The sequence below is a fragment of the Dermacentor variabilis genome, chromosome 1 (assembly GCF_050947875.1).
Source record: "Dermacentor variabilis isolate Ectoservices chromosome 1, ASM5094787v1, whole genome shotgun sequence".
NCBI classification, from domain to species: domain Eukaryota; kingdom Metazoa; phylum Arthropoda; class Arachnida; order Ixodida; family Ixodidae; genus Dermacentor; species Dermacentor variabilis.
In genome coordinates, this window is record NC_134568.1 from 118,547,746 (window position 1) to 118,575,220 (window position 27,475).

General features: G+C 40.1%; 2 protein-coding genes across 7 annotated transcripts in view; one reads left to right on the forward strand and one right to left on the reverse strand.

The window, feature by feature from the left end:
* The window catches only part of mRRF1 (mitochondrial ribosome recycling factor 1), a 52,914-nt gene extending 28,511 nt beyond the window's left edge, over positions 1-24,403 (forward strand). For 2 of the 3 annotated variants that reach the window (XM_075694082.1, XM_075694095.1), the window contains exon 7: positions 1,391-1,540. In XM_075694082.1, the coding sequence (XP_075550197.1) occupies positions 1,391-1,474 (84 nt within the window). In that variant the 3' untranslated portion in view covers positions 1,475-1,540. Of the gene's footprint in view, positions 1-1,390; positions 1,541-24,258 lie in introns of those variants that run through there. The other variant, XM_075694089.1, reaches the window with a different exon arrangement.
* Positions 7,457-27,475, reverse strand: part of LOC142583566 (phytanoyl-CoA dioxygenase domain-containing protein 1-like) — a 29,740-nt gene continuing 9,721 nt past the window's right edge. For 3 of the 4 annotated variants that reach the window (XM_075694055.1, XM_075694067.1, XM_075694075.1), the window contains exons 2-11: positions 24,468-24,611; positions 24,301-24,376; positions 24,176-24,223; positions 20,658-20,713; positions 20,511-20,573; positions 20,411-20,432; positions 20,203-20,331; positions 10,945-11,064; positions 10,345-10,471; positions 7,457-8,127 (exon numbers count right to left, since the gene is read on the reverse strand). In XM_075694055.1, the coding sequence (XP_075550170.1) occupies positions 8,076-8,127; positions 10,345-10,471; positions 10,945-11,064; positions 20,203-20,331; positions 20,411-20,432; positions 20,511-20,573; positions 20,658-20,713; positions 24,176-24,223; positions 24,301-24,376; positions 24,468-24,611 (837 nt within the window). In that variant the 3' untranslated portion in view covers positions 7,457-8,075. The remainder of the gene's footprint in view (positions 8,128-10,344; positions 10,472-10,944; positions 11,065-20,202; positions 20,332-20,410; positions 20,433-20,510; positions 20,574-20,657; positions 20,714-24,175; positions 24,224-24,300; positions 24,377-24,467; positions 24,612-27,475) is intronic. The other variant, XM_075694060.1, reaches the window with a different exon arrangement.

Here is a 27,475-nt window from a genome sequence, read left to right on the forward strand (position 1 = left end):
TGCAGTAATGAGGAAGGTTATAACCTGGTGTCATAATGCATGTGGGTGTTCTGTCTGGCAAAACACAGTGACATTGCTTGCTCTTGCACAATGCACTGAAAAACTGACAGCGTTACTGCCTTAGTTGCATGCTAGTCAAATGTTCTTCATTATTCTGTCTAGGCATGTCAGATTAAACCTGTAATGCAGTATGAGCTTTGGAAATTCTGTGGTGGGAAGCACATACTGGGCATGTGCTTAGCTTTCCTGATTTGCTTCATTCTTTCTGTGTGATGTAGTATTTATGTATTGTAACATTTATTGTAAAAATTAATAATGGTGTAAATCATGTGTGCTGCGAATCCCTGGACCATTAAAGTAGATAGAATTGCTTCTGCTTTAAGGTAGTGTGGGTAAACTGACTATATGCCTCCTGGCAGTGAAAAGCAATAGCACAGAGCTGTACAACTGCCTGGCCATGTTATTTGAAGCTTGACATCTATTTCAGCTACTATTTATAAATAAAGATCAGCAGCCTCCCAGAAAGTAGTGTGCCTCACAGCTCTGGCATTCTGCAGCTTATCATGGGGGGGGGGGCACAGGTTTGTTTCTTGGCTGATCAGTAAGAAATGGAATGCAAAACAGCCTTCATACTGAGATTTCAGGGACGGTTCTGTGACATTGTACACGCCAGCTTTAAATCAGAGATTTATTTATTGTAGTGTTAGTCATGACTGATATGTTATAGGAATCAAACATGAATCAAAGGCAAAATGTGGGCCCAGGCTTCATGCTGTTTTCTTTGCATTTAGTGCCTGGCTATCTATTGTTCACTTTTTCATTTAATTTATTCTTGTGCATTTGCACTGAAATTTTCCTTCTGTGAAAATAAGTCATTGCACTCTTGCTTGGCATAGTAGAGTGCAGGGCTCAGTAGCTTGTCATGATGTGAAGGAAAAAAAAAAAAGAAGAAAATTGCAAAAATATTGAAGAGGAGAAAGCACCATAGGACTGCTGCCACACTTTGTTCTTGAGTGTACTAGGAAATGCAAAAAAAAAAGTGCTGGAACTTTACCTAAAGTACTTTTAACTCAAACATTAAAAAAATAAAGGAAGGACTTTACCTAAAGTACTTTTAACTCAACGATTGAAAAAAAGGGGGGGGGGGAAGAAAATATTTTGGATTTTTTTCACAGGTGCATAATATACTGAGAAAATGTTAAGTGGATAAATATAAGGAAATGTATAACTGCACCGTTTGTGAAGGTCCTGCACTTACATTGTATCAATTGCAATTCATTGCCATTTAATGGGCAAACAATTATTGCCTTTCTAAGATTCTCTGTGAACCTTGTGCAATTTTGTAACACTCTGGTGCAGTGTCTCATCTTTATTTTTTTTCCTGGAACAGGTGAAAATGGAAGTAGAAAATACAATCAACAAAGCTGATGCCATGACAAAAGCCAAACAGCAGGACTTGTTGGGAGGAAAATAGTCCCTTAGGTATGTGTGAAAGTGCTGGAAAAGGGGGAAATAAATTCATAGTAGTTGTTAAAGTGCACATTGGTTCTTCTTTCTTAGGTTGCTTGGGCAACATTTTTGTTAAAGCAATTCCAAGCTGTTTTCTTTCCCCATTTGTTTAGGAAGAAATGGTGGCACAAGGGAGAAAAAAAAAGGTGGAGAGGTTTGCTTTGCTTACAATAGCATGACATGGAGGGGGAATAATGAAAACCTTTTGTTTTTGAATTTTTATGACATTCTGCTTGTGAACTTATTATATTGGCATTCTTAAAAAACCACCGACAAGAGAATTACGGGAAGGCAACAATGCGGGTGTCCTCTTCGCATAGTCCTGTTGTCTACGCTGTTTTGTGAAATTGTCGATGTTCAAACTAGCCAAAATTGGCAGTCTTTTTTTTCAGTATTGTAATTAACACTTTCATATTGACGATAGATTAGCACTTTATCTAAGGAAATTCTGCCAGCGTATCCCATTTGCACCAAATGTATGTAGAATTTGGCTGCATTTCCATGGGATACCAGTACCATTAACTGATGAGAATAACCAATGCCAGTTGCACAACATTTGCAAACAGGCTGAAATTGGTATTTTGCATCTAGAAAGCCACGATGTAGGAGCTTTTTAGAAATATATGTTTAGTGTAACCACATGCTAATCTATAAAACTAGTTTCACTTTTTCGGCATTATACATCTAAAGCACCCTTGTTTGCGTGCACTGTGGTACTGGTATTTAAAGTATGCTATTCACAAAATGAGAGTTTATTAAACACAGAAAACAATTTGCAGTTTTACTTCTGAAACTTCTACTCTTAGATCTTTTTTTGTGTGTATGTGTGTGTGGATTTGTACATATCATTTTGTCAAAGCGAACATTGAGAAGGCAAAGCAAAATTAATGGTTAAAACAGCACTGCATTTATCTATGTTTTGCATTTTATTGCTACTCTGCTTTCTTTTTCTTTTTTTCTTGGTAAAATACTTCTGTATCAACATCTGCTAATGCTACCTCAGACCTAAGGTGACACAAGACATGCAATGGCAAGGTCTAGCGTATGTTAAAAACTTGCGCTCGCAATATTGATGCCATCATATCTTGTTAGGAAAGGACTGAAAAAAAGCCTGTTCATAAAACACCCTTGCACTTAGAGCTCAAATAAGCCAGAGGATGTACACTCTCCATCAATATGAAAGGGAGCACTTAATCTGTTCAAACGGTGATTCTTGTAAATGTGAGAGTCAGAACCTCGCTCAGCTCCTATTTGTTTATGTTGTTCTCCTGTAGAAGAATCCTGCTTATGAAACTTTTCCTCTAGACAAGCACACATGAGGAAAACTACTGGCTTTGAACACAAGTCTGGTGTTCTCTGTCATGTTTGCAGAGAGTTTACATTGCCTATTTCAGCTTATATTGTCTAGTGGTGCTTGCTTGGTTTGTTCACTCCTTAACTCTGTAGCAGTAGGTCACTGAAATAATGGCATAAACAGTGGCAGTGGGCACAATTGTGGGCTCTCTTGCTGTGTCTAAGGCTCTCAAATTAGAAGTGCAGGATCCTTTTATTTCTTCAATAGCATTATGTGGTGGCATGGTGAAAGCTGTCACTTGATCAACACTCTGTCACTGCATGAAGACCTAGTAGTCAATAAAGTGCATCCGCATAATGCACCATGTGCAGAAGTTCTATCACCGTGGAGAGGTATCGGTATTTAGTAGGAGTGTACAGAAAAGTCATTTGTTTAAGCAAATGAAATTGCCATGGTAATTAATTTTCAAATGGCATTTCAATAATTTTGAAGAGCAAATGAATTTTTTCTAGGCTTTCAGACATATTATCCGAACGCACATTTTTTTTTTTTTTTTCTTAAAGTAGGACGTGTGTCAAGAAGCATCTTGCAATGTGGTTTCATTCATGGTTTCCAGATCTACCAAAGTGTAATATAAATAGCCGAGTTAACTTATACTTGTTTAGCACAGGATAAGCACTTTGTATCATCAAACTTTACAGTGAAAAATAGCAGAAATGCCTAAAGTGGTGCTTTGATTTTTGACAATATCGCCAGCAGCAGTAAACAAAATCTATTTTTAGAGCAGTACTGAATTTACTACAAATAACACATCACTGCATATTATTTTTATTCTTTCCTGAGTATCTGTGGAATTGATTCTGCAGTTATCTTTCACAATGTTTATTGTCACAGCAACATGTCTGGTTGTGGCATTTCAGTTAGATGACTTTTAAAATTAGAAAATTATATGAAGGTTGAGCATTTCGAGTGTAATGAAGAAGAAGAGCTGCTCCTCATTATCTGGGGAAAATGGTTCCCTGCTCTTTGTCGCTGTACTAGGGTTACTACAAAACTCTTGAGACAAATTATTACTATTCACTGTTACACTACCAGAGAACACCCTCTATAGCAGCCTGCTTTCTGATTCAAATGGGCAATTCCCAACTTTCGCACCTCATTGCCACTACTTGAAGGAACGTGATTTGTTATCATCAACTAAGCATTCTCTTGCCATCTACTATGGAGCTGGAAAGATTGCACTTTCATACTATGATTTTTTATTATTTTAAAAGTGGTTTAAATGAAACTGAAAACCTTTAGCATTTGATGTGGCCCTTTAAGGATGTTTTGCTTCTCCATGCAACAATTTTCTGCCGGTTTCAAGAATTTGGAAGGGACAGAACCTAATTGAAATTCAATAAAAGGAATAAGCACATGGCGACAGCAGTGAGTGAAGAAAACATTGCAGCTGTGGAAAAAAAATCCTTTGACAATTTGGATACTCCCTTATGCGAAATTTGAGCACAGCTCTGTACGTGTTTTCATTTCACGATATATTGGCTGGCACGGACAATCTGTCTCGTGTGGAACGACTGCCTTTTTAATTGGGAGATCACGAGAGGCAGCACATGGGTAACGCATAGGCGCTATTCACAGCAGTCACCGCGGACAGGCTTCCGCTCATGCAACACTTTGTTTCTATAGAGACGACTCCTGCTATTCCGGTGCCATCTCGTAGCCATCGTTGCCGCAAAGCCAGTCTTGTGTGACACTATATACTTCTCACACTTTTGCAATACACTCCACCTCATGGTTTCCGTGCACCCTCCTCCTCGCACTCTATTTGCTATTGCTGTCTTTTATCTCCCGCTGCACCGTGCGTTTGCGTTTATCCTTCACTGTGCTTGTTCACTTGGTTACGAGCGACGGCGCTGACGCTCGCTGCAGGAATGCGCACCTAAGAGTTGCGTTCTAAAAACTCCATGTGAAGTACAGAGTTACATTTAAGGGCATTGAAGTGGCCCTACAGATTAGATCACCAGCAGTTTCAAGATTCCTGCACGTCTTGTCTTGGCAGCAGCGGCAGTGCTTGCACACCAGCTCACGCATTCATTTCTGCTTGTACAGGCTATCTTGTTTCTCAGAAGACCACCTGGATTTGGCTGGATCAACTGCACGTGGCATCAAGGAAGCTACCTTGTCAATCAAGATCTTCACAGAAGACCACCAGGTGGTGCTCGCTTGTCCCACCATCGCTACTTAAAGGCCATCTTCACCTGCTGTCGACCAGTCTTGGCAGCAGCGGCAGTGCTCACGCACCAGCTCACGCGTTCATTTCTGCTTGTACAGGCTATCTTGTTTCTCAAAACACCATCTGGATTTGGCTGGATCAACTGCACGTGGCATCAAGGAAGCTACCTTGTCAATCAAGATCTTCACAGAAGACCACCAGGTGGTGCTCGCTTGTCCCACCATCGCTACTTAAAGGCCATCTTCACCTGCTGTCGACCAGTCTTGGCAGCAGCGGCAGTGCTCATGCACCAGCTCACGCATTCATTTCTGCTTGTACAGGTTGGTTACGACAGCATCTGTCATTTTCTTTTTATCCTGTTACTGTCGCTGCTGCTAAGAACTGCTTTTATGCTACTTGTCTCCTTGCATGAAGTTTTTAGTGTTTTTTAGTTGAGCGCTGTTAGATATGGCCCACCTGTGCTGAGCTCGCTAAGAGAATTGGTGAACTGGAGTCAAGACTTCTTAATGAATCAGATCGATTGACTTATCGCATTGTTGACAAGATTATTGTTAACATGAGGACATCTGGGACTGACGTACTGGAGATCAAGAAGCACGTGGACAGCCTTGAATCTAGTCTAAAATTTCTGAATGATCTGGTCGACAAGCTGCACAGTGAAAAGGCCTCACTTGTGGCAGGAAACGAAGCCCTGAAAACGGAAAACAGTTCACTTTCCCAAAGGGTCTCCAAGCTCGAGCAGTACTCTCGCATGAACAACATAGAAATCAGGGGTATCCCCTGTACTCAGGGCGAGGACTGTGTTGCAGTTTTGGAGACAGTGGGCAGGAAAATTGGATTCCCCGTGACTTCCTCCGATGTCGATGTTGTTCATCGTGTTTCTACTAAAGATAAGGGTAGGAAAAATTTAATTGCTAGGTTTTGTTCTCGAATGAAAAAGAACGATTTTATCAGCAAGGCACGAAAGGCAAGGCTCTGCCTGAATGACATCGGCAAATATGACAACTTTCCCATATTTGTTAATGACCACTTGACACCACAAAATAAGACACTCTTTTCCAAAGCACTGGTGCTAAAAAAAGCCAACAACTGGAAGCACATGTGGACGGATAATTGTCAGATTAAGGCTAGAAAGACTAATGAGAGCCGTGTTTGTCGCATTGCTGATGAGTCTGACCTTTCTGTTTTCAACTAACTGCCTTGATTCTGACTCTTAAATATTGTTGCCATCCACCATGGATTCTTACCTCTCAACATCTGTGCTGAATAAATTTATGTCGCGCGACTATCATGCAATTATTCACTTCAATGCTAGAAGTCTCCGCAAGCATTTTGATGATTTTCAGCACCTGTTTTCGGCACTTAACAATGCCTTTTCAATAATATGTGTGTTTGAAATCTGGCTTAGTAATGATGACAAGGACCTATTCTGCTTTAACTCATACACTTCTGAGTATTTTCGCAGAGAGATGAGTAATCACAGCCGTTCAGCTATATTTGTCTCCTCTAACATTCCATATAAAGGACAGCCTGACTTGGAGTTGAATATTACTAACTGTGAATCTGTGTTTGTTGAATTTGATTCCCCCGTCTTCAGTATAGACAACAAGAACTTAGTGTTTGGATGCATTTATCACTCACCTTCTTCTTTAGTTACTGACTTCTGTAGTGTGCTTGATCCAACCATGGAAAAAATATTGTGTGCTAACTTAATGCAATAATCATGGGCAATATCAACGTTAACCTCATAGATACCAATTCATCTAATTCTTCTAATTATTCAAGCATCTTCCATAGTTTTGGATATGAATGTTTAATTTCTCTCCCTACTCGTTGTCCTAGCATTGCCGATGCAAAAGGTTAGCGGAGGAAAGAAGAAACGTTCCTTCTTTCCCCCGCTAACCTTTTGCACCGAAAACATCGATAACATGATTGAGAGCGCTGCAATCCAGATGTGCAAACCTGTGGCGACAGTTATTATTGTTACGCTCTTTCAAGACGGTTATTACGCTCTTTCAAGTTATTATTATTTTTATTTTTTTGCGGCCTTTCTTGAGAACCCAGGAAAAAGAACCATGTAAAAGATGATGTCTTAGAAACACGTTCATTGGGGAAATGCTCGACAACTTTTCCAATGCAACTTATGCTCTAAAACGATTTTAAATTTTGCATAATTAAGCTTACCTAATTTGTTAATAAGTTACACTTAAGAAGTCTGAATAATTAGATGACTACGATCATGCTATCAGTTTGACTCGCTCAGTATGTACCATCTTCTTTTGTAATTTGTACATGCTTTTCTTTTTTTCTCTTTTTTTTTTGTGTGTGTGTGTGTGTGTTTTGATTGGCAGTGATGTCTAATGTTTTTCTTGCATGAATCTATGAGAGTGAAACTTATGAAAAAAACACGATTTGCAATAGCCAAAAGATAAATGCTGTGTTTATTAAAAAAGCAGAAGCATGCATAATACTTCTTGAATCCTCATAATATAGAATTATCTACGGCAAAGTTACCTTGTGCAGCTTTAAAAAAAAACAACTGCGGCATAAAAGCAAAGTGAAACGTCCACTTAGTAAATGCTAGTAATGGCCACTATTGATATTATGAATAGAGGTATCATTTTTTAGTTTTATGTTTTATGTTCAAGGTGTAGCTGGCTTGTAATTAGTCAATATTGCCGGACACATAGGTTAGCCTATCTGCACATTGTAAGTGCAACATATGCACCCTGTTTTGCTAGCATTGGTGCAAGAAAATTTTTTCAACAGAAGGTTATGTGCTGATGTGCATAGGAAAAATGACCTATTCTGGCTGATAGTAAGGATGTTAGGTAGTAAGCTTTCACCCAGGCAGTCACGTGGAATAGCCATTAAGAAGTCCATGTATAATGAACTATAAAATCAGAAAATGCAATATGTGATAGGCAAGGCAAAGTATTTCGTGAGGTGCCTGTTTACTACTGCACGTTTGATTACTCAAGAGTGTGCTGTGCAGGTGTGGAATAAACAACTGGCACATCCTTGTTCCACTCTTCATGCTTAGGAGCTTTCATAAAGTGATGGAAAAGGCAGCTCTTCACTTGGCTGTAACCTGAAACAAATTACATTTGTATGATTATATTCCTGAAACTATTAAAGCTGCATGGTATAAGCTGGAGAAACTTGCTGGTCTCTCCAACACATATATTTTCATTCCCAAGAACAAAACGCTACTAGCCAGCATAGCTGTGCTGATGGCAGAAGTTATAGAACTTTTCAACTGGACATTGGGGGCTGCTCTGTACTTACAGGATTATTACCTCTCTGATCAATGGTGATTGTGTTCTTTATGTTATGACACTGCTAAACAAGATGGAGACTAATGTCATATAATGTTGCATTAATTCATATTCAATGTTAGAATGAAGCTATGAAACCTGCTGAAACTTTCATCCTGACAAAGAAGCTTAATGTTTTAGGAAAGACATTTATTATAATGTACTATTAGTATATATTAAAATTCAAGCAGTTGGAAAACTACTTCAATGCAATGTTTCATGTCCAGGTTCAGCTGCTATTTTAACAGTCACTCAATTCAGACTCCAAAACTACCTTTAGTACTACTTCATGCTTAAAAATTGGCTACAAAGCGATTGCATGTTTCACTTTCATGTTATTACATATAAAAGGCATATAAAAGGCATTCTGATTGGTTATTTCCTGTTTGCATTTCAATTTATGCTGTCGGTAGCTCACGTATTAAGGTGCTGCTATGATACTGCAACCTCAGGCCAACCTCTCTGCCCTTATTATCATTAAACTTTACTATCTTAAGTGGGGTAAAACTCAGAATGTGCACACAAAACATATTGAGCTACATGACAGTTCCCCACAGTCATACTGAAACAAAGACACGCATTGGAAAAAACAAGCTCGGTTCCAATGTACGAAGTCCCTTTGCTGTTAGATAAAAATTTCATTAAAAACAAGAAATAATCTGGACACCTCTGTAAAGGTCCTTATCTAAACACACCCTCTAGATTGTTGATTACCCTTCTAGAAACCTTATTATGTTTTCTTTTATGCCAGGTGATATATAGGAAGCAACTGACAGGGCCACACAATTCTTGTGTAATTCAAATCTGCGACAAACGTGTCATTTATGTAGGTAATTTCGTAGTTTTATTCTAGGAATACTAGAGGGGAATCTGGTGCTAGTGTCTGCACGTTCTGCCAGTACAACTGTTTGTCCAGCATAGGAATTGTAGGCAGTACATGTATTTGCCTTAGTTTTATCCTAGTGTCTTCAGATGGCTATGTGGATTCGTGTATGAATATTTCTGGAGCTCATTTTTCATCACAAAGTCTGTGTGACAACAGTAGTCTTATTTAGCCTCTAATTTTTACGTGATCTTCAGAACAATACAAACAAGAATAATCATTTAAAACAAGAACTGATTATACATGGTGAGTGTTACTTAGAAAACGATGTAGATTTAGCGACACACGTACACACTAAAAATATCGAAATTTATTTGTGCTGGAAATTGCACAATTAAACAAAATAACTGTCAATGCAAAACATTTTAACAACTCTAAATAGATATAGTGAGGCTAGCATGCTGCAGAATTGAACCACAAGAAACGATAACAGAAGCTGCAACATGCTCTGTCAATACATGCCAAATCAAAGATAAATCTATGTTGCTACCTATGATTGCCTTGTAGGCTGAGCGATTGCAGCACCGCTCTAGTAACCTTAGTGTGAAACACTATGCATGTCTTAAGCTGCATCAGCAATCTTCGCTAGTTTTTATCTGCTGGTAGTAACTACCTGCCTTGTTGAGTCAAGAGAATGGCAGCACACTCCATTAAATAGTGCAGACAAAGTGGTATAATCTTTTTTTTACAGTAGGAAAAAGTTAACCGAACTGCATATTCTTTTGAAGTGTAAAATAATTGAATTCCTTTATTATCAGCGTTTGACTGCAATTTACTAACTATAAATGGTACATGTTACATCATGGGAGTTTGTATCATACTTTCACAGTGGTGGCACGAATTCTGTCGTTTGTTTGTCATTTTCTCACAAAAGCCGTGTTGTCAGTAAAAGCGATGTCTTGGATACCTTGAAGAACTAATTCATCTTTTCAGCTTGCCTTAATATTTCCCTTACTTAAAAACCAGTGAATTCAAGATGAAACGACTGTGATACAGCAGTTGAGAATACAAAATGCCATTCAAAAAAAAAAAAAAAACATTGTGCATTTTTATATGGCAGCTTATCAGTTATTGATGTACTGAGCCTTTCGAAGGAAGTAACACATACCAGTTCTCTGGGCTGTACGTGGCTCCATCTCTGTCAATAATATGGAACGTATAGGCTGGTCGAGGGAAAAGAGAACAGTTTCTTTCACTCTTGTGTACGACGTTGCCATGGATGACTACGCATGAGCCTGTGGCATAAAGTACATGGAACTGTTATAAGAGCGTCCGTCCCCCCGCTCTTCCGAAAAAAAGAGCAATTTGATACAAAAAGCTGCATAAAAGGTTCAGGAAATAGTTGATCTGTCAGGCAGTACTATCACACATTGGAGCTATGGTCTTATGTGTGTACATGTACATTTCAAGCTGCACTAGCAATTTCAAACATCGATTCATTGGTTACACCAGTATACAATGACTCTACCTCCTTTACAGAATGGTTTCAGCTGTACAGCGTAATTTTACCTTATCATTACCTTAAGCATATTTTTATATCTTCATAGCACTTGCTTTTGTTCAAGACTAGGAATAAGTATTTTATGTGTACAGTGTATGACCTTTCAAGTTATACATAACATCTAGTAGCTGAACCTGACCTATAGAGCTTAACAGAAGCAGGGATGTCTTATAAAGGCATTCCAAGTGAGAGACTGCAGCTACATACCTTTGAACACTGGGACAGGCACAAATGTTTCATTGCTGTAGTCATGGGAAGATATCTCAACCATTTTTAGCAGTGGTCCATCTGGGTCATGGTTCCGAACAAACCTCCTTGACAGGCTCACTGTAGGAGAGGACACAGAAGTGTGCTGTTCACAAATCTATGTAATTATTCAGAAAGACCAACATTTCATACATGAAAAGTAAGCATGTGCATTCACATACCCAAATTATTTTACACTATGAGTGAAGCTTAATCATCATCATCATCATGGTTACGCCCACAGCAGCGCAAAGGCCTCTCCCATACTTCTCCAACTACCCCGGTCATGTACCAATTGTAGCCATATTGTCCCTGTAAACTTCTTAATCTCATGCGCCCACCTAACTTTCTGCCGCCCCCTGCTACGCTTCCCTTCCCTTGGAATCCAGTCCGTAACCCTTAATGACCATCAGTTATCTTCCCTCCTCATTACGTGTCCTGCCCATGCCCATTTCTTTTTCTTGATTTCATCTAAGATGTCATTAACTCGCGTTTGTTCCTTCACCCAATCTGCTCTTTTCTTATCCCTTAACGTTAAACCACCCATCATTCTTCTTTCCATAGCTCATTGCGTCGTCCTCAATTTAAGTAGAACCCTTTTTGTAAGCCTCCAGGTTTCTGCCCCGTACGTGAGTACTGGTAAGACACAGCTGTTATACACTTTTCTCTTGAGGGATAATGGCGACCTGCTGTTCATGATCTGAGAATGCCTGCCAAAAGCACCTCAGCCCATTCTTATTCTTCTGATTATTTCAGTCTCATGATCGGGATCCGCAGTCACTACCTGGCCTAAGTAGATGTATTTCCTTACCACTTCCAGTGCCTCGCTACCTATTGTAAACTGCTGTTCTCTTCCGAGACTGTTAAACATTACTTTAGTTTTCTGCAGATTAATTTTTATACCCACCCTTCTGCTTTGCCTCTCCAGGTCAGAGAGCATGCATTGCAATTGGTCCCTTGAGTTACTAAGCAAGGCAATATCATCAGCGAATCGCAAGGTACTAAGGTATTCTCCATTAACTCTTATCCCTAATTCTTCCCAATCCAGGTCTCTGAATACCTCCTGTAAACAAGCTGTGAATAGCATAGGAGAGATCGTATCTCCCTGCCTGACACCTTTCTTTATTGGGATTTTGTTGCTTTCTTTATGGAGGACTACCGTGGCTGTGGAGCCGCTATAGATATTGTTCAGTATTTTTACATACGGCTCGTCTACACCCTTATTCCATAATCCCTCCATGACTGCTGAGGTTTCGACTGAATAAAACACTTTCTCGTAATCAATGAAAGCTATATGTAAAGGTTGGTTATATTCGCACATTTCTCTATCACTTGATTGATAATATGAATATGGTCTATTGTTGAGTAGCCCTTACGGAATCCTGCCTGGTCCTTTGGTTGACAGAAGTCTAAGGTGTTCCTGATTCTATTTGCGATTACCTTAGTTAATACTTTGTAGGCAACGGACAGTAAGCTAAAATTTAATAGGAACACCTAATTAATATTTCGGCAGTGATCCCAGTTTTGAATATTAAGCTGGATTCCTAAATGGCACTTCTGGGGCACTGAATTCAGTATTTCTGGATAAGGTGCAAGAATGATAAAAGGATGGCTGTGCCACCTTGAAGTTCCCACTTTAGCTCCCTGTGACGTCACGGATTTGGGTACAATGCCTGCTTGAGACTAAATAATATTTCTTGATAAAGATTACTCATATTCTATTGCTAGGGAACTCAAAGCTCTAGCTAACAAGTTTTCAGAACACACTCGGCACAGAAATGACCCAAACATGCAGAAATGCATTGAAATTAATGGTTGTCATTTGGCTTCATATGTTTGTGACTAACAAAAATCAGGTCCATTGGTTCTCCTTGTTTGTGGCATGGCAGTGACATACTGGAGTTGCTTTATGTGCACAAGATAAAATAAAAACACTTTGGCCTTAATTTTCTCTATTGGCAATCAACTATGTTCTACCTAATAAAGGAAGTGGTTTTGGTACGTAAAACCCCATAATTTAATTTTTTTTAACCTGATAAAGGAAATTAGTCTTGAAGAACTTCAGAATCTAAACTTCTTTAATTTTGCTATTTATGACCCCTTAAACATATGTCTGTTTGGCAAGCAACAGTGGTTATTTTTGTCCAAGAAAATATATGAAGCGTAAAAATCAGTTTTGATTTATTACTAATTATTTTTTCCCTCAATTTTTGCCTGTACTGTACAATAATGCTGCTGTTTGCTTTATCAATTTTGTTTGACCAAATTTCTAAGAGTAAATTAGAAAGGACATATTACTGTTAAAAAATTTGGTGGCATAAAATTTGCAAGGAAGATCAAAGTTTCAGAACTGGCTATAATGTTGGGCAACAACTACAGCACCACAGATCAGTTTTGCTCTTCTCTAGTGAAGTGGCACATGCAGCACTTAAATGGCTAGAACTGAAGTGCTACTGCATCTACCAATGCAGTCTGCTCAACTAACAGCAGCAGCGTAACATGTATCCAGAAATATAAACAAGTGAAAAAAAGCTAGCACAGGATATTTTCCCTGAAAGTTGCGTAAAGAGTAACAATTTCTCTTTACATGTGGTGCCAAACGTAGTGACATGGAAGGAAATATAGTGACATCAGCTGTACAAATGTGCTTGAATTCACATATTCAAAACGCCTTTAATTTCGCTAGCATGTTTCACTGGCATCTGACGCAGGTAAGATGAAGTCTGATGCTTGCTACATACACACAGTGTAACTAAAGGATGAGAATCAGTGCTTCTGATGTGTCTGCTGAGGTGCTACTAGTACAAATGGCCTCTTCTGTCACAGATTCACTCACTCCAATGCATGTTATTTTTTTCCTTGCTCATTATATGAACTTCAGTAGGAGTGCAAAAGCCACATGTTGTGTTTGGACTATTGCTTTTGGGATCAAGCTATTCAAGCGTTGGAAAGCACTGCCTCTGGGAGCGGCCTACTTGCTGCTATCTATGAGGATGATGTGACGTGTTTCATTCTTAGCCAAGGAAACATAAGGGAACTGTAGTCATCTCAAAGCATGCAGACATCATGCCAGAGGGACGGAGCAGGAATATGCATGCCTGCCAACCTGGGAAGTGTAAATATCACGCAGAAATAACACCAAGAAAGGGGGGAGGGGGTAAAGGGATGGTAGGCACTTAACGAAGCACAGACACCAAATTCTCCAGTACACAGTATCTAGGGGAACATAGTAGCAGCCAGCATATAAAGTTTGAAGTTTATTTTTTCTTTCTTTGTTACAGAAAAAGGAAACGCGTTAAAGGCCATGTGGCCTGACAAAGGCTTTGTTACAGAAAAAGGAAATGTGCTAAAGGCCATGTGGCCTGACAAAGGCTTTGTTACAGAAAAAGGAAATGCACTAAAGGCCATTTGGCCTGACAAAGGCTCCTGCTCTTAAGCGCCTTTCGTATACATGATAAATAAATGCAGGAAAAAAGCAAATATAGCACAACAAAGAGTGAGTATGATGCTGAAAATACAAATAAACAATATAGTTTGTACATTATGCAATTGCTATGGGAAAAGGCATTCAATGCTTCAAATTTTTTGTTTGTACATTCATAGTGCAGCACAGATTAAAACATACATATATAGTGCATAAAGAATGTTAGTGCAATGGTATTTTATGTATAAGAATTTGATAATGTAAGCTTGATAATTTGATAATGCAATACCAAAATGTGGGATTGCAGTATCTATAAATGAATAAATAAATAAGAGAAAGATTTTTGTACATTGTTTAAAGTGAGGTGCATAAAAATCCATTTCTTTTTTCAGCGATGTTTAGTAGCCTAGGTATATGACATTTTAAATCCTTATGTCCGTAGTTGGTCCACGTAAATGGTATTGTTCTGATTTGATTTTGTCATGGGTATCGAGGAGGAGAAAAGGGTAGGCTGACAAAATAGTCTGTTTTTTTTTATATGTAAGAGTCATCATCATCATCATCAGCCTAGTTACGCCCACTGCAGGGCAAAGACCTCTCCCATACTTCTCCAACTACCCCGGTCATGTACTAATTGTGGCCATGTTGTCCCTGCAAACGTCTTAATGTCATCCGCCCACCTAACTTTCTGCCGCCCCCTGCTACGCATCCCTTCCCTTGGAATCCAGTCCGTAACCCTTAGTGACCATCGGTTATCTTCCCTCCTCATTACATGTCCGGCCCATGCCCATTTCTTTCTCTTGATTTCAACTAAGATGTCGTTTACCCGCGTTTGTTGCCTCACCCAATCTGCTCTTTTCTTATCCCTTAACGTTACACCCATCATTCTTCTTTCCATAGCTCGTTGCGTCGTCCTCAATTTCAGCAGAACCCTTTTCGTAAGCCTCCAGGTTTCTGCCCCATATGTGAGTACTGGTAACACACAGCTGTTATACACTTTCCTTTTGAGGGATAGTGGCAACCTGCTGTTCATGATTTGAGAATGCCTGCCAAACGCACCCCAGCCCATTCTTATTCTTCTGGTTATTTCAGTCTCATGATCCGGATCCGTGGTCACTACCTGCCCTAAGTAGATGTATTCCCTTACCACTTCCAGTGCTTCGCTACCTATCGTAAACTGCTGTTCTCTTCTGAGACTGTTAAACAATACTTTAGTTTTCTGCAGATTAATTTTCAGACCCACCCTTCTGCTTTGCCTCTCCAGGTCAGTGAGCATGCATTGCAATTGGTCTCCTGAGTTACTAAGCAAGGCAATATCATCAGCGAATCGCAAGTTGCTAAGGTATTCTCCATCAACTTTTATCCCCAATTCTTCCCACTCCAGGCCTCTGAATACCTCCTGTAAACATGCTGTGAATAGCATTGGAGATATCGTATCTCCCTGTCTGACGCCTTTCTTTATAGGGATTTTGTTGCTTTCTTTGTGGAGGACTACGGTGGCTGTGGAGCCGCTATAGATATCTTCCAGTATCTTTACATATGGCTCATCTACACCCTGATTCCATAATGCCTCCATGACTGCTGAGGTTTCGACTGAATCAAACGCTTTCTCGTAATCAATGAAAGCTATATATAAGGGTTGGTTATATTCTGCACATTTCTCTATCACTTGATTGATAGTGTGAATATGGTCTATTGTTGAGTAGCCTTTACGGAATCCTGCCTGGTCCTTTGGTTGACAGAAGTCTAAGGTGTTCCTGATTCTATTTGCGATTACCTTAGTAAATACTTTGTAGGCAACGGACCTGCTCTGGTGAGAGAGTGCGTTACCGGTTCTGGTCATCGGGATCAGGCCGCACTCCAGGCCTGTTTGTGCAATTTTCTCAACACACGTTTTTTTTTTGTATTTTCCGGTGGAGAATTGCGCTGCACCGGGATTTGAATCACGGTCCTTTTGCACTGGAGACGGATACTCTACCGTCCCCGCAGGAGTTAAATTAAAAATTGGATTATGGGGTTTTCCGTGACAAAACCACTTTCTGATTATGCACGCCTTAGTGGAGGACTCCGAAAATTTCGACCACCTGGGGTTCTTTAACGTGCACCAAATTCTAAGTACACGGGTGTTTTCGCATTTCGCCCCCATCGAAATGCGGCCGCCGTGGCCGGGGTCCGATCCCGCGACCTCGTGCTCAGCAGTCTAACACCATGACCACTGAGCAACCACGGCGGGTCCCGCAGGAGTTGTACGCCTCATTTAACCTACAGTGGTGCCCAATTTGATCAGTCAAGGTGGGCCAATCTGAGCTCGGTTATACCGCATGGATGGCACTCGCCTGGAGAACCTAGTATTTATGACCTGCACATGTGTGGCCACACATAATTGAGGATATATAATTTTTTTTTTTTTAGGAGGGTTTCCGTACAGTGATAAAATGAAGGAAAAGACATTAAAAAGAAAGAAAAAAAAGGGGAAAAAAAAGGAACATAACTTGTGATTTGAACTCGTGATCCTTCAATGTTGCCCGGAAAGGTAGCTCAGTCGGTTGGTTCGTCAAGCCAGCGGTTACTTTCAAGCGCCATAGCTCCTGCTCCGAGCCTCATACTTATGTGGAAAGGGGCTGGTGTATACAGGCATTGCGTATACAGGGTGGCCAGTTTTTCTAGAACAATCTGACCACCATCCTTCAACAAATCTGCTGTTACCTGATCCTCCCCAGCTGCCTTCCCCCTTTGCATAGCTCCTAAGGCTTTCTTTACTTCTTCTGGTGTTACCTGTGGGATTTCGAATTCCTCTAGGCTATTCTCTCTTCTACTATCGTCGTGGGTGCCACTGGTACTGTATAAATCTCTATAGAACTCCTCAGCCACTTGAACTATCTGATCCATATTAGTAACGATATTGCCGGCTTTGTCTCTTAACGCAAACATCTGATTCTTGCCTATTCCTAGTTTCTTCTTCACTGCTTTTAGGCTTCCTCCATTCCTGAGAGCCTGTTCAATTCTATCCATATTATAGCTCCTGATGTCCGCTATCTTACGCTTGTTGATTAACTTAGAAAGTTCTGCCAGTTCTATTCTAGGTGTAGGGTTAGAGGCTTTCATACATGGGCGTTTCTTGATCAGATCTTTCGTCTCCTGCGATAGCTTACTGGTTTCCTGTCTAACGGCGTTACCACCGACTTCTATTGCGCACTCCTTAATGATGCCCATGAGATAGTCGTTCATTGCTTCAAAACTAAGGTCCTCTTCCTGAGTTAAAGCCGAATACCTGTTCTGTAGCTTGATCCGGAATTCCTCTAGTTTCCCTCTTACCGCTAACTCATTGATTGGCTTCTTGTGTACCAGTTTCTTCCGTTCCCTCCTCAAGTCTAGGCTAATTCGAGTTCTTACCATCCTATGGTCACTGCAGCGTACCTTGCCGAGCACGTCTACATCTTGTATGATGCCAGGGTTCGCGCAGAGTATGAAGTCGATTTCATTTCTAGTCTCACCATTCGGGCTCCTCCACGTCCACTTTCGACTAACCCGCTTGCGGAAAAAGGTGTTCATTATCCGCATATTATTCTGTTCTGCAAACTCTACTAATAATTCTCCTCTGCTATTCCTAGAGCCTATGCCATATTCCCCCACTGACTTGTCTCCAGCCTGCTTCTTGCCTACCCTGGCATTGAAGTCGCCCATCAGTATAGTGTATTTTGTTTTGACTTTACCCATCGCCGATTCCACGTCTTCATAAAACCTTTCGACTTCCTGGTCATCATGACTGCATGTAGGGGCATAGACTTGTACCACCTTCAATTTGTACCTCTTATTAAGTTTCACAACAAGACCTGCCACCCTCTCGTTAATGCTATAGAATTCCTGTATGTTACCAGCTATTTCCTTATTAATCAGGAATCCGACTCCTAGTTCTCGTCTCTCCGCTAAGCCCCGGTAACACAGTACATGCCCGCTTTTTAGCACTGTATATGCTTCTTTTGTCCTCCTAACCTCACTGAGCCCTATTATATCCTATTTACTACCCTCTAATTCCTCCAATAACACTGCTAGACTCGCCTCACTATAATAAAAAATAATAAAATAAAATAATAAGATATAATAATAATAAAAATAAAAAACTTAATTTGCTCGGGTCAGTAAATGTTTGCCAAAAAGATTGTGCATAGGTAAGTCACGTGGCCTACCGTGGTAGTTTTCAAAAATTTGGACTACTTGTTTTTGCAGGCTTAATAACTTCTCATAGTTTCTTGCTGTCATTGTTCCCCAATTCAAGGTTAAGTTAAGTTAGCTTCGAGTAAAAAAAGGGCATAGTATATTGCTTTCTTTAGCCATAATGGTATTAGATCACCAATTTTATACATACCGCCTACTACTTTACTAAGATCATTGCTCAGCTTGTTGACATGATTGTCCCAGGAGATTTCTCCTGAAACCATACCCCCCAAAACGTTTGCATTGTTACCTGTTCTAGCCTCTTTGCTTGAAGTAGAACAGTTATATTAACAGGGAATGGCTTATTTATCGGTTTAAATATTATATACTTTGTTTTGTTGACATTCAATTGTAGTGCAAGTGTACAGCCATTCAGATAATAAATTTAAGTAATCATTTATTTCTTTTTCTAAGCATTGCAGGGAAGAATTTGCAAAGAAAAGATTAGTATCATCCACGTACATGATGATATTAGGTGAGAAAGAAATGTTAGGAAGGTCATTAATGTAAAGGTTAAATACAGGACCAAGTTTGGATGCCTGTGGCACACCAGTCTGTATATTGAGAATGAGGAAGTTGCCTGATAAATGAAACAAACTGGTAACAATCATATCCCCTGTAATTTAATATAAAACTATTTTCATTGAACAATTCCGTATTTCAAGATTCCCACCAGTTGGAGTGGTTAGATAACCTTTGAGCGGTACAAAATCGTGAGTACCAGACGTCACGGAGTCCACATGAACCACCAAAGTGCTGACGAATATGAACTCGCCCAGCATCACAGCACTTGTGATGTGTGTTTTGTGTTTCTTTGTCTCTGGCTCAGTCATGCTGCGCCTTTTAATAGCTATGAACCAACTCGCCCAAATCATTTTACTTCAGTACTTCTCTATCATGTTTCATATGAAGTGTAGCACGTGTTCAGAACTGTTGGAAATGGCTATGGAAGGACCATGCATATTTTAAAGAAGTTGCTACCAAGGAATCAATTCGTGCATGCATCACATACAAGTCATGTAGAATTTCAAAATGTTTGATGGATATGCACAAGACCAAGAAATGCTGCCAGAACCTTTCACAGGTTATGTGAATGTAATTTAACAAACTCACATGCATAAACATTTATACATTTATTAACTTATGTGGAAGTAAGTGCCAGCTTGATTTAAGCACAATTTAAGAGCACAAAGTAATATTTCTTTGCTCTTGGTATGTCTTACAGTAATGGATGTGACTCATCTTTTGGCCATTCTTGCATTTACTAGGAGTCTCGGCAGCTAAAGTGATTCAGCTGTTGTACCCGCATTTTTGTATTTATTTCACACAATAATGTAGTTGTACAGTCTTTTTGTGTGAGACAGCGTCGACAGAATTTGATTATTTTTTCTTGTTTTAGATTTTGCCATCTTTTGCATGTCATCGCTATGCTGAAAATGTTGTGCAAATGGGCACGTACAATTAATAATTACATTACCTTACTTGGCACAGAGTTCACGAGGGTTCATTCATGCAGTCATGTGAGCATGTGCACAGACACAAAGCAAATTGTATAGTTAAAAAAGACTTATTTTGCTTACTAGTATTGTGGGATCCAGGAATATACCAGAGGCAACCATTCTCCAGTGTGGCATCTTCCAGTGGGAACCAGAGGCCAATCAGCTTGTTTGGCTCAGTGTACAAGAATGTTGCATCCTGGTGTGCTGTCACTAAATAACAGGAGTGACAGCATTAAGTTTCCTGGTCTGGTGGTTAGCCTATCTTATCCTTGGACCTATCTTATCTCACCTTCGCCTCCAATTTCTGGGTTCTGGAAAAAGGAAGGCAAACCAATGTTTAGGCAATGCCACCATTAATTGTAACTGTATTAATATAACAGATATCATACCTTGAAAATGTACATGCTCTGAACAATGCATGGATCCTTGAATCCAATTTCTTTAACCAGTGCCTGAAATGAAGCCATCACATTTGAAATGTCTGCATCTGTTTTTTTTTTTTTTTTCAATGCAAGATATGTTTCCGATGTGTATACCTTCACTTTGGAGCTGAAGGAGATGCATCTAAAAACAGGATTCAGCCAGTGCAAAGCTGCAAAATTCAAGTTTGGTTTTATACCAGCCATGCACATGCACATACAGGGTGTCCGATGTAACATGTCAAAAATTTTAACATATGCGAGTGCCACGTAGCTGGACAGAACCAAGGTAATGTTAGCCGTTGCTTGGAGCAAGTCAGACTATTCTTTTTAATTATGCCCAATTACATAATTAGTTGTTAATTAACTTCTGAAATATCATAATCAGAGGAAAATTGTCAATCTGAAAATTGTAGGCTATCATGAAAAATTCTCAATCCATCTTTCTATTACTCAATATGTACTGCATAAAAGTTTTTTCACAGCCTGAAAGAAGCGCACAAAAGCACGGACACTAGTCGTGCGAAACTTTTTCGTGTTTTGCAAGCTTTCTTTAATGCTTAAAAAAACTTTCATGTAGCATGTATTGAGCAACAGAAAGATGGATCAGGATTTTTTCACGATCACCTATAATTTCCTGATCGACAATTTTGCTCTGATTATAATATTTGAAAAGTTAATTAATGGTAACTATTTATGTTATTAGGCAAAATACAAAACATAGTCTGACTTGCTCCAAGTGAAGGCAAACAATGTTAGCTTGGTTCTGTTCAGCTACATGGCACTCGCATATTTTTAAACTTTGGCACAAGTTACATACGACATCCTGTATATGGATGGCACTATCTGAAATCTGGCCACATACATGTAGGTGCTATTACAGCTGAGAATCTAAAAGATGAAGTCACATTGTGGTCTGCTGCAAATGTGTTTTCTTAACCGAAAAGACATGATGCATCGTGCAGATGAAATTAGCACATATGGTCACATTTCAAAAATAGGTGCTAATCTTTGTGTAAACTGCTGTTAATCTGTTGTTTAATTTTGCACTTAGAAATAGAATTATTGTACTTGTTTCCTGAAGATTTGATGTACTTGTGGAGAAAAAATGTTGCGCACAATGGGCAGTGAGGGGTCTTACAAGGACAGGTGATGGGCAGAAGGTTGACCACCTGTAGTTCATTGGTACGTGTTAAAATTCCAGTGCATGAGAATTTTTGCATTTTGTCTGTCTATATACAACAGCCAGATATCAAGTCTAAAACCTTAAAACACAGTGGGCAGAATTGATTACAGCTTTTAATCGACCGTCAACTTTTAGGCACTGTACTGTTGTCACAATCATCTTCAGGCTGTTTAAAGAGCTACTGATACAATATTTCATTTTTTTTTACTTAATTGAAGGTCCTAGACCTCTAAATCCTAGAAAAAATAGTGAAAAGCCTCAGAGTGTCCTAAATAATTTATTATAATGGCTTTTCTACAGCCACTTTCGTTTTCGTTTCCCAGGATGATACTCTGCTGCAACGTCAGGACACAGTATGTGATCGCGTAGGAACAGGACATTGCAACGTTTTGAGACTTGCTCCTGAAACTTGCTCCAGCTCGCTCGGTTGCCTCATATGCGGTTTGTTGTGAGGGCCGATGTAGCAGCATTGCAGATGACCGAGTGAGCTGAACCGAGCATCAGAATGTCACAATGTCCTGTTCCCACATACTGTGTTATGACGTCATGACACAGTATTCTCATGAAAATGAAACCGAAACTGACCATAGAAAAGCTATTATATTAAAGCGTTAATCATGTGCATAGACTTGTCAAATTAGTCTAAGACTTTCATTTAACACAACAGAGAAATAGAAAATATTGTGTCCGTACCCCTTTAAGAACACCACAGTACAAAGGTCTATCCCGAGGTTTCCTGTTGCCCTTGTCCTGTATCGATTGAGCCCACACTATATGCACACATTTCCTATTCTTAACGCTCCATATTATGTGGAATGTGGTGACTTTGACCTGCATAAGATTTTTTAATTTGAAAAGTTCAGAGCTCTGAGACAAGACCTTATGGTACACTTTTCTTAACAAGAACTGTCAGCTGATAGATATTTTGATGCTTCAAAGAAGGAGTGCCACTTATCCCCTGTTAAAATTTCCAACTGATTGATTTTCTGCCAGCACATCCAGTCTTTCTTTTTTTACCCCCACATTGGCCTGCTATTTGCTGGTTTTCTGGTTCTCTCTAAATCAGCACATTATAAGCTGCACCACAAGCACTCTGTTGGTATTTCGTTTGTAGTAGACAACTGATCTGTTGCAAGGGGATTCACTCCCAATTCCTTAACCTGTTCTGTGGCTTGGATGAGTGGGGTTCGTCCATGCATTCCTGTTAAAAATGGTCAAGGACAAGCTCAGCTTATCAACAGTACTTTCACTTTTTTAGCAATACCATGGACAAGCGTAGTTTCATCTCAATGCTTTGTCATGCTTTTGGTAGATGTCAGCACACAATCCACTGGGCAGTGCAAGCATGAGCAATTTTTTTCTTTCTGAGGAAGCAAAACAAGCTGGCAAGTGGGGGTCTTTAAAAGTAATCTGGCCATTTTTGGTCTTTAGCAGGACGTTCTTGAGAGCTAGTTGGTTCGTAATTGAAGGAAGGTTAAAACTGCACGGAAAAACGAGAACAATCGGAAGGAACACACAAGACGCCACGAGCACCACTGCACTCGTAGTGTGTTGTGTGTTCCTTCTGCTTGTCCTCATTTTTTCACACAGTTTTAACCTTCCATTTTTGGTCAGAATTCAAGTTAATAGCTTGGCATGGAAGGGGTCAAACTTTCCTCCATCATGTTATCCACAGCTGCAAGATTGAACGGTCCATCCTTTTGCCCTATTTTATTTTCTCTCTCGTTTGAGCTTTCTCCAATGAGTCCATGTACATACATCCTTTGCGTTCCTCAGATATATTTCTTGGTGACCGCCTGCTGTCGGTGCTTATCATGGATGCAGGCTGTTCGTTCTCCTACCCTTGCATGATGCTGGGTCCAAATGTTATATAAAGCCTTTCAATAAATTTCAGTTGTACAAAGTTTGCATTCGGCATATCGGAATTTTATTTTGTTTGTATTTTTACATACAGTAATCTTCACAAAAAACATGCCCCATATCGGTGCATGCCCCATGCTCCAACCCCACTTTTTTTTTTAAATCTTGATAAAAGTGGCAACCCTACCACTATAGTGTACACTGATAGTCACTGTGGCTGCTTTTATTTGTTACATCACTGCTGTGACAAAAAGTGACCAAAAGGGTACGTTGCATGCTGCTGTTGCAGCTGAACCAAGAAATAAAACTTGCTATTTGACACTTCTGTAACATTTTCATATATTGTGAACATTAAATGTTGTTCTATTACTTAAAATCATTAAAGAAATAGCACAAATATTATTGGTTTCATCTGTACATAATGTTTTTATAACCTAGCCCAATCGAATGCATGATTCGCTTTTATACCCACAGAATTTTATAGGCTGTACCTTGCAGTGCTGTTTTGCTTACAGCTCTAACTTTGCAGGTGGGTAACCCTAACAAGTCATGCCTACTATATGAAATACTTGTTGCATCTACAGCTTACCATGTCCAATCTTGTTTATGCTCCTTGATTTACTTACAACCAGGTTTCCTGTAATACAGAAAGCCAATTTTCATTCGCCACAGATACAGCAAGGCAGGGTTATAGCTAGCACAATTCCATATTACCTTGCTCATCAAATGCGTCCTCTTCGTAAAAGGCCCGAATCTTGTCACCGGACTCCAAGAAGTATGTGTTTCTTTCCTTCAAATAAAGTACATTTTCGCACAACTGATTAGCTTGTTATTGCTTTCTCACAACTCTTTCGACTAGCTACTAACTTTCCTTACATTACCTCATGCTTTCTTGTGCTGAAAACAGTTAGCTGCTCATTGTTGTCTTCCATGCCATCTATTATTTTTTCGCACTCTTGCTTCAACTGCTGGACATCATCATCTGATAGAAAGTCAGGTATTGATACCAGGCCTGTCTTCTGAAACTGAAACGTTTTGTAGCATTAAGTCTTGACTCTGAATGTATATACTGACAAGACTGCAATATAGTCTACAGTGCAGACAGAATAACTCCGAGAAATGACTGTACTAGGCCAGTGTACTGCATGCAAGTTAAATGAAATGCTGATTGTGAAGCATAGTTGCCTCTCACTTTCCTGTTAATCTACAGCATTTTTAATGTTGTGCATCTGTGCTGCAAGCACTTATTATGTGCTGATACTATGTAAAATTCTATATTTAGCAATACTGACACCCTAATTGTTGTGCTTCAGTAATTACAGCACTAAGCATGTATGCCAGAAAAAGGTAGTGTCTGCAGCAAAAGAATTGAAAGCTGGGCGAATTAATGCATATTTATATTCAAACTTTGGGTTGCGCGTGAAACACACATACAAAGGGAAGAACTAGGCTACCAATTGAGAATTTGCGCTCCTGTCATCTAGTCCTTCCTTCGTCTGTGCATTTCGTGTGCAACCAAAGGTATAAATAATAGTAGTGTCTGCAGACATGTAGGTAACAAGATAACATGTAGAAAGATAGATCTAGTGGCCGTTTTTTATGGGTACTTAAATGGAACACATTAAAGGCTACTCAACAATAGACCATATTCACACTATCAATCAGGTGATGGAGAAATGTGCGGAATATAACCAACCCTTATATATAGCTTTCATTGATTACGAGAAAGCGTTTGATTCTGTCGAAACCTCCGCAGTCATGGAGGCATTACGGAATCAGGGTGTAGACGAGCCGTATGTAAAAATACTGAACAATATCTATAGCGGCTCCACAGCCACGGTAGTCCTCCACAAAGAAAGCAACAAAATCCCTATAAAGAAAGGCGTCAGACAGGGAGATACGATATCTCCAATGCTATTCACAGCATGTTTGCAGGAGGTATTCAGAAGCCTGGAGTGGGAAGAATTGGGGATAAAAGTTGATGGAGAATACCTTAGCAACTTGCGATTCGCTGATGATATTGCCTTGTTTAGTAACTCAGGGGACCAATTGCAATGCATGCTCACTGACCTGGAGAGGCAAAGCAGAAGGGTGGGTCTAAAACTTAATCTGCAGAAAACTAAAGTAATGTTTAACAGTCTCGGAAGAGAACAGCAGCTTACGATAGGAAGCGAGGCACTGGAAGTGGTAAGGGAATACATCTACTTAGGGCAGGTAGTGACGGCGGATCCGGATCATGAGACAGAAATAATCAGAAGAATAAGAATGGGCTGGGGTGCGTTTGGCAGGCATTCTCAGATCATGAACAGCAGGTTGCCATTATCCCTCAAGAGGAAAGTGTATAATAGCTGCGTCTTACCAGTACTCACCTACGGGGCAGAAACCTGGAGGCTTACGAAAAGGGTTCTACTTAAATTGAGGACGACGCAATGAGCTATGGAAAGAAGAATGATAGGTGTAACGTTAAGGGATAAGAAAAGAGAAGATTGGGTGAGGGAACAAACGCGAGTTAATGACATCTTAGTTGACATCAAGAAAAAGAAATGGGGCATGGGCAGGACATGTAATGAGGAGGGAAGATAACCGATGGTCATTAAGGGTTACGGTCTGGATTCCAAGGGAAGGGAAGCGTAGCAGGGGGCGGCAGAAAGTTAGGTGGGTGGATGAGATTAAGAACTTTGCAGGGACGACATGGCCACAATGCAGGCCTTTGCCTTGCAGTGGGCGTAACCAGGCTGATGACGATGATGAAATGGAACACATACATCATATGTGGCGGATTCTATAACGCTTCAGCATTAAAACAAGACAGCTGGACTCGAAGACATCAAGCAAAATTTTTTTTCACTACCTGCTCGGCATCGTGGCTCTTTCTTGCTGTAAGGAAAAGCAGGTGCAGAATGTATATGTGTGTGTGTGTGTGTGTGTGTGTGTGTGTGTGTGTGTGTGTGTGTGTGTGTGTGTGTGTGTGTGATGAATGTTTTTAAAAAACTTAACGGCAGAACTCGTCTCACGATGACTGCCTATGGTAATGCAAATAAGAATCGAGCACTGTAGTGACAGACCAGTGTGAATTGACAGCGTGACGAAGATGGCATGACAAGAGCCAGATGTCGAAGTTACAATGACAATGGAATCACCGTGATGCGATCCTGATGATTGTATGACAATGAATGCGACGATTACTGTATGACAACAATGCAGTGATGACGATGGCATGACAATGGCATGAGGACAAAGGCATGATGACGAGTGTATCAATTGAATGGCGTGACGATCGATTGCTGTATCATGAAGCCTGATTGTGACAAGAGTCGAATGACGAAGCTGCAGTGATGATAATAGCGCAACCGGCCACAACGGTATTACAACAGCGGTCTGACAATGGAGGCACAATAGCGACGGACGGCGATTACATGAAAAGGGTGACATAATCACGATTGAATGATGACAGTATGATTACAATACAATAGCGAAGAAAGAGTGACATCAGTGGAACAACAACAGTGGTATGACAACGACGGTGTGACAATGGGATGACGTTACTGAAGTTATGACAATAATAACATGACTATGGGATGACCATGGCGTGATGACAACGGCGTGACGATAGTCGGATGACAAAGTTGAAATCACGGCACTGTAGCTACCACAACGGCATCATGATCCCGAACACATACCTATAGTGGTTCATTAAGCTATTAGGCAACTTTGACCACTCGGTCAGGGTAGAAGGCGTGACTACGACAGCATGATGAGAGTTGGTTTGCGAAGCTGGAATGACGACAATGGAATGACCATGACGGCATCACGAACTGGAGCACATACCTAGTGGCCCAAACAGGTAGACAAATTGGGCCACTGGGTTGCCCTAAGATGTATGCATGGA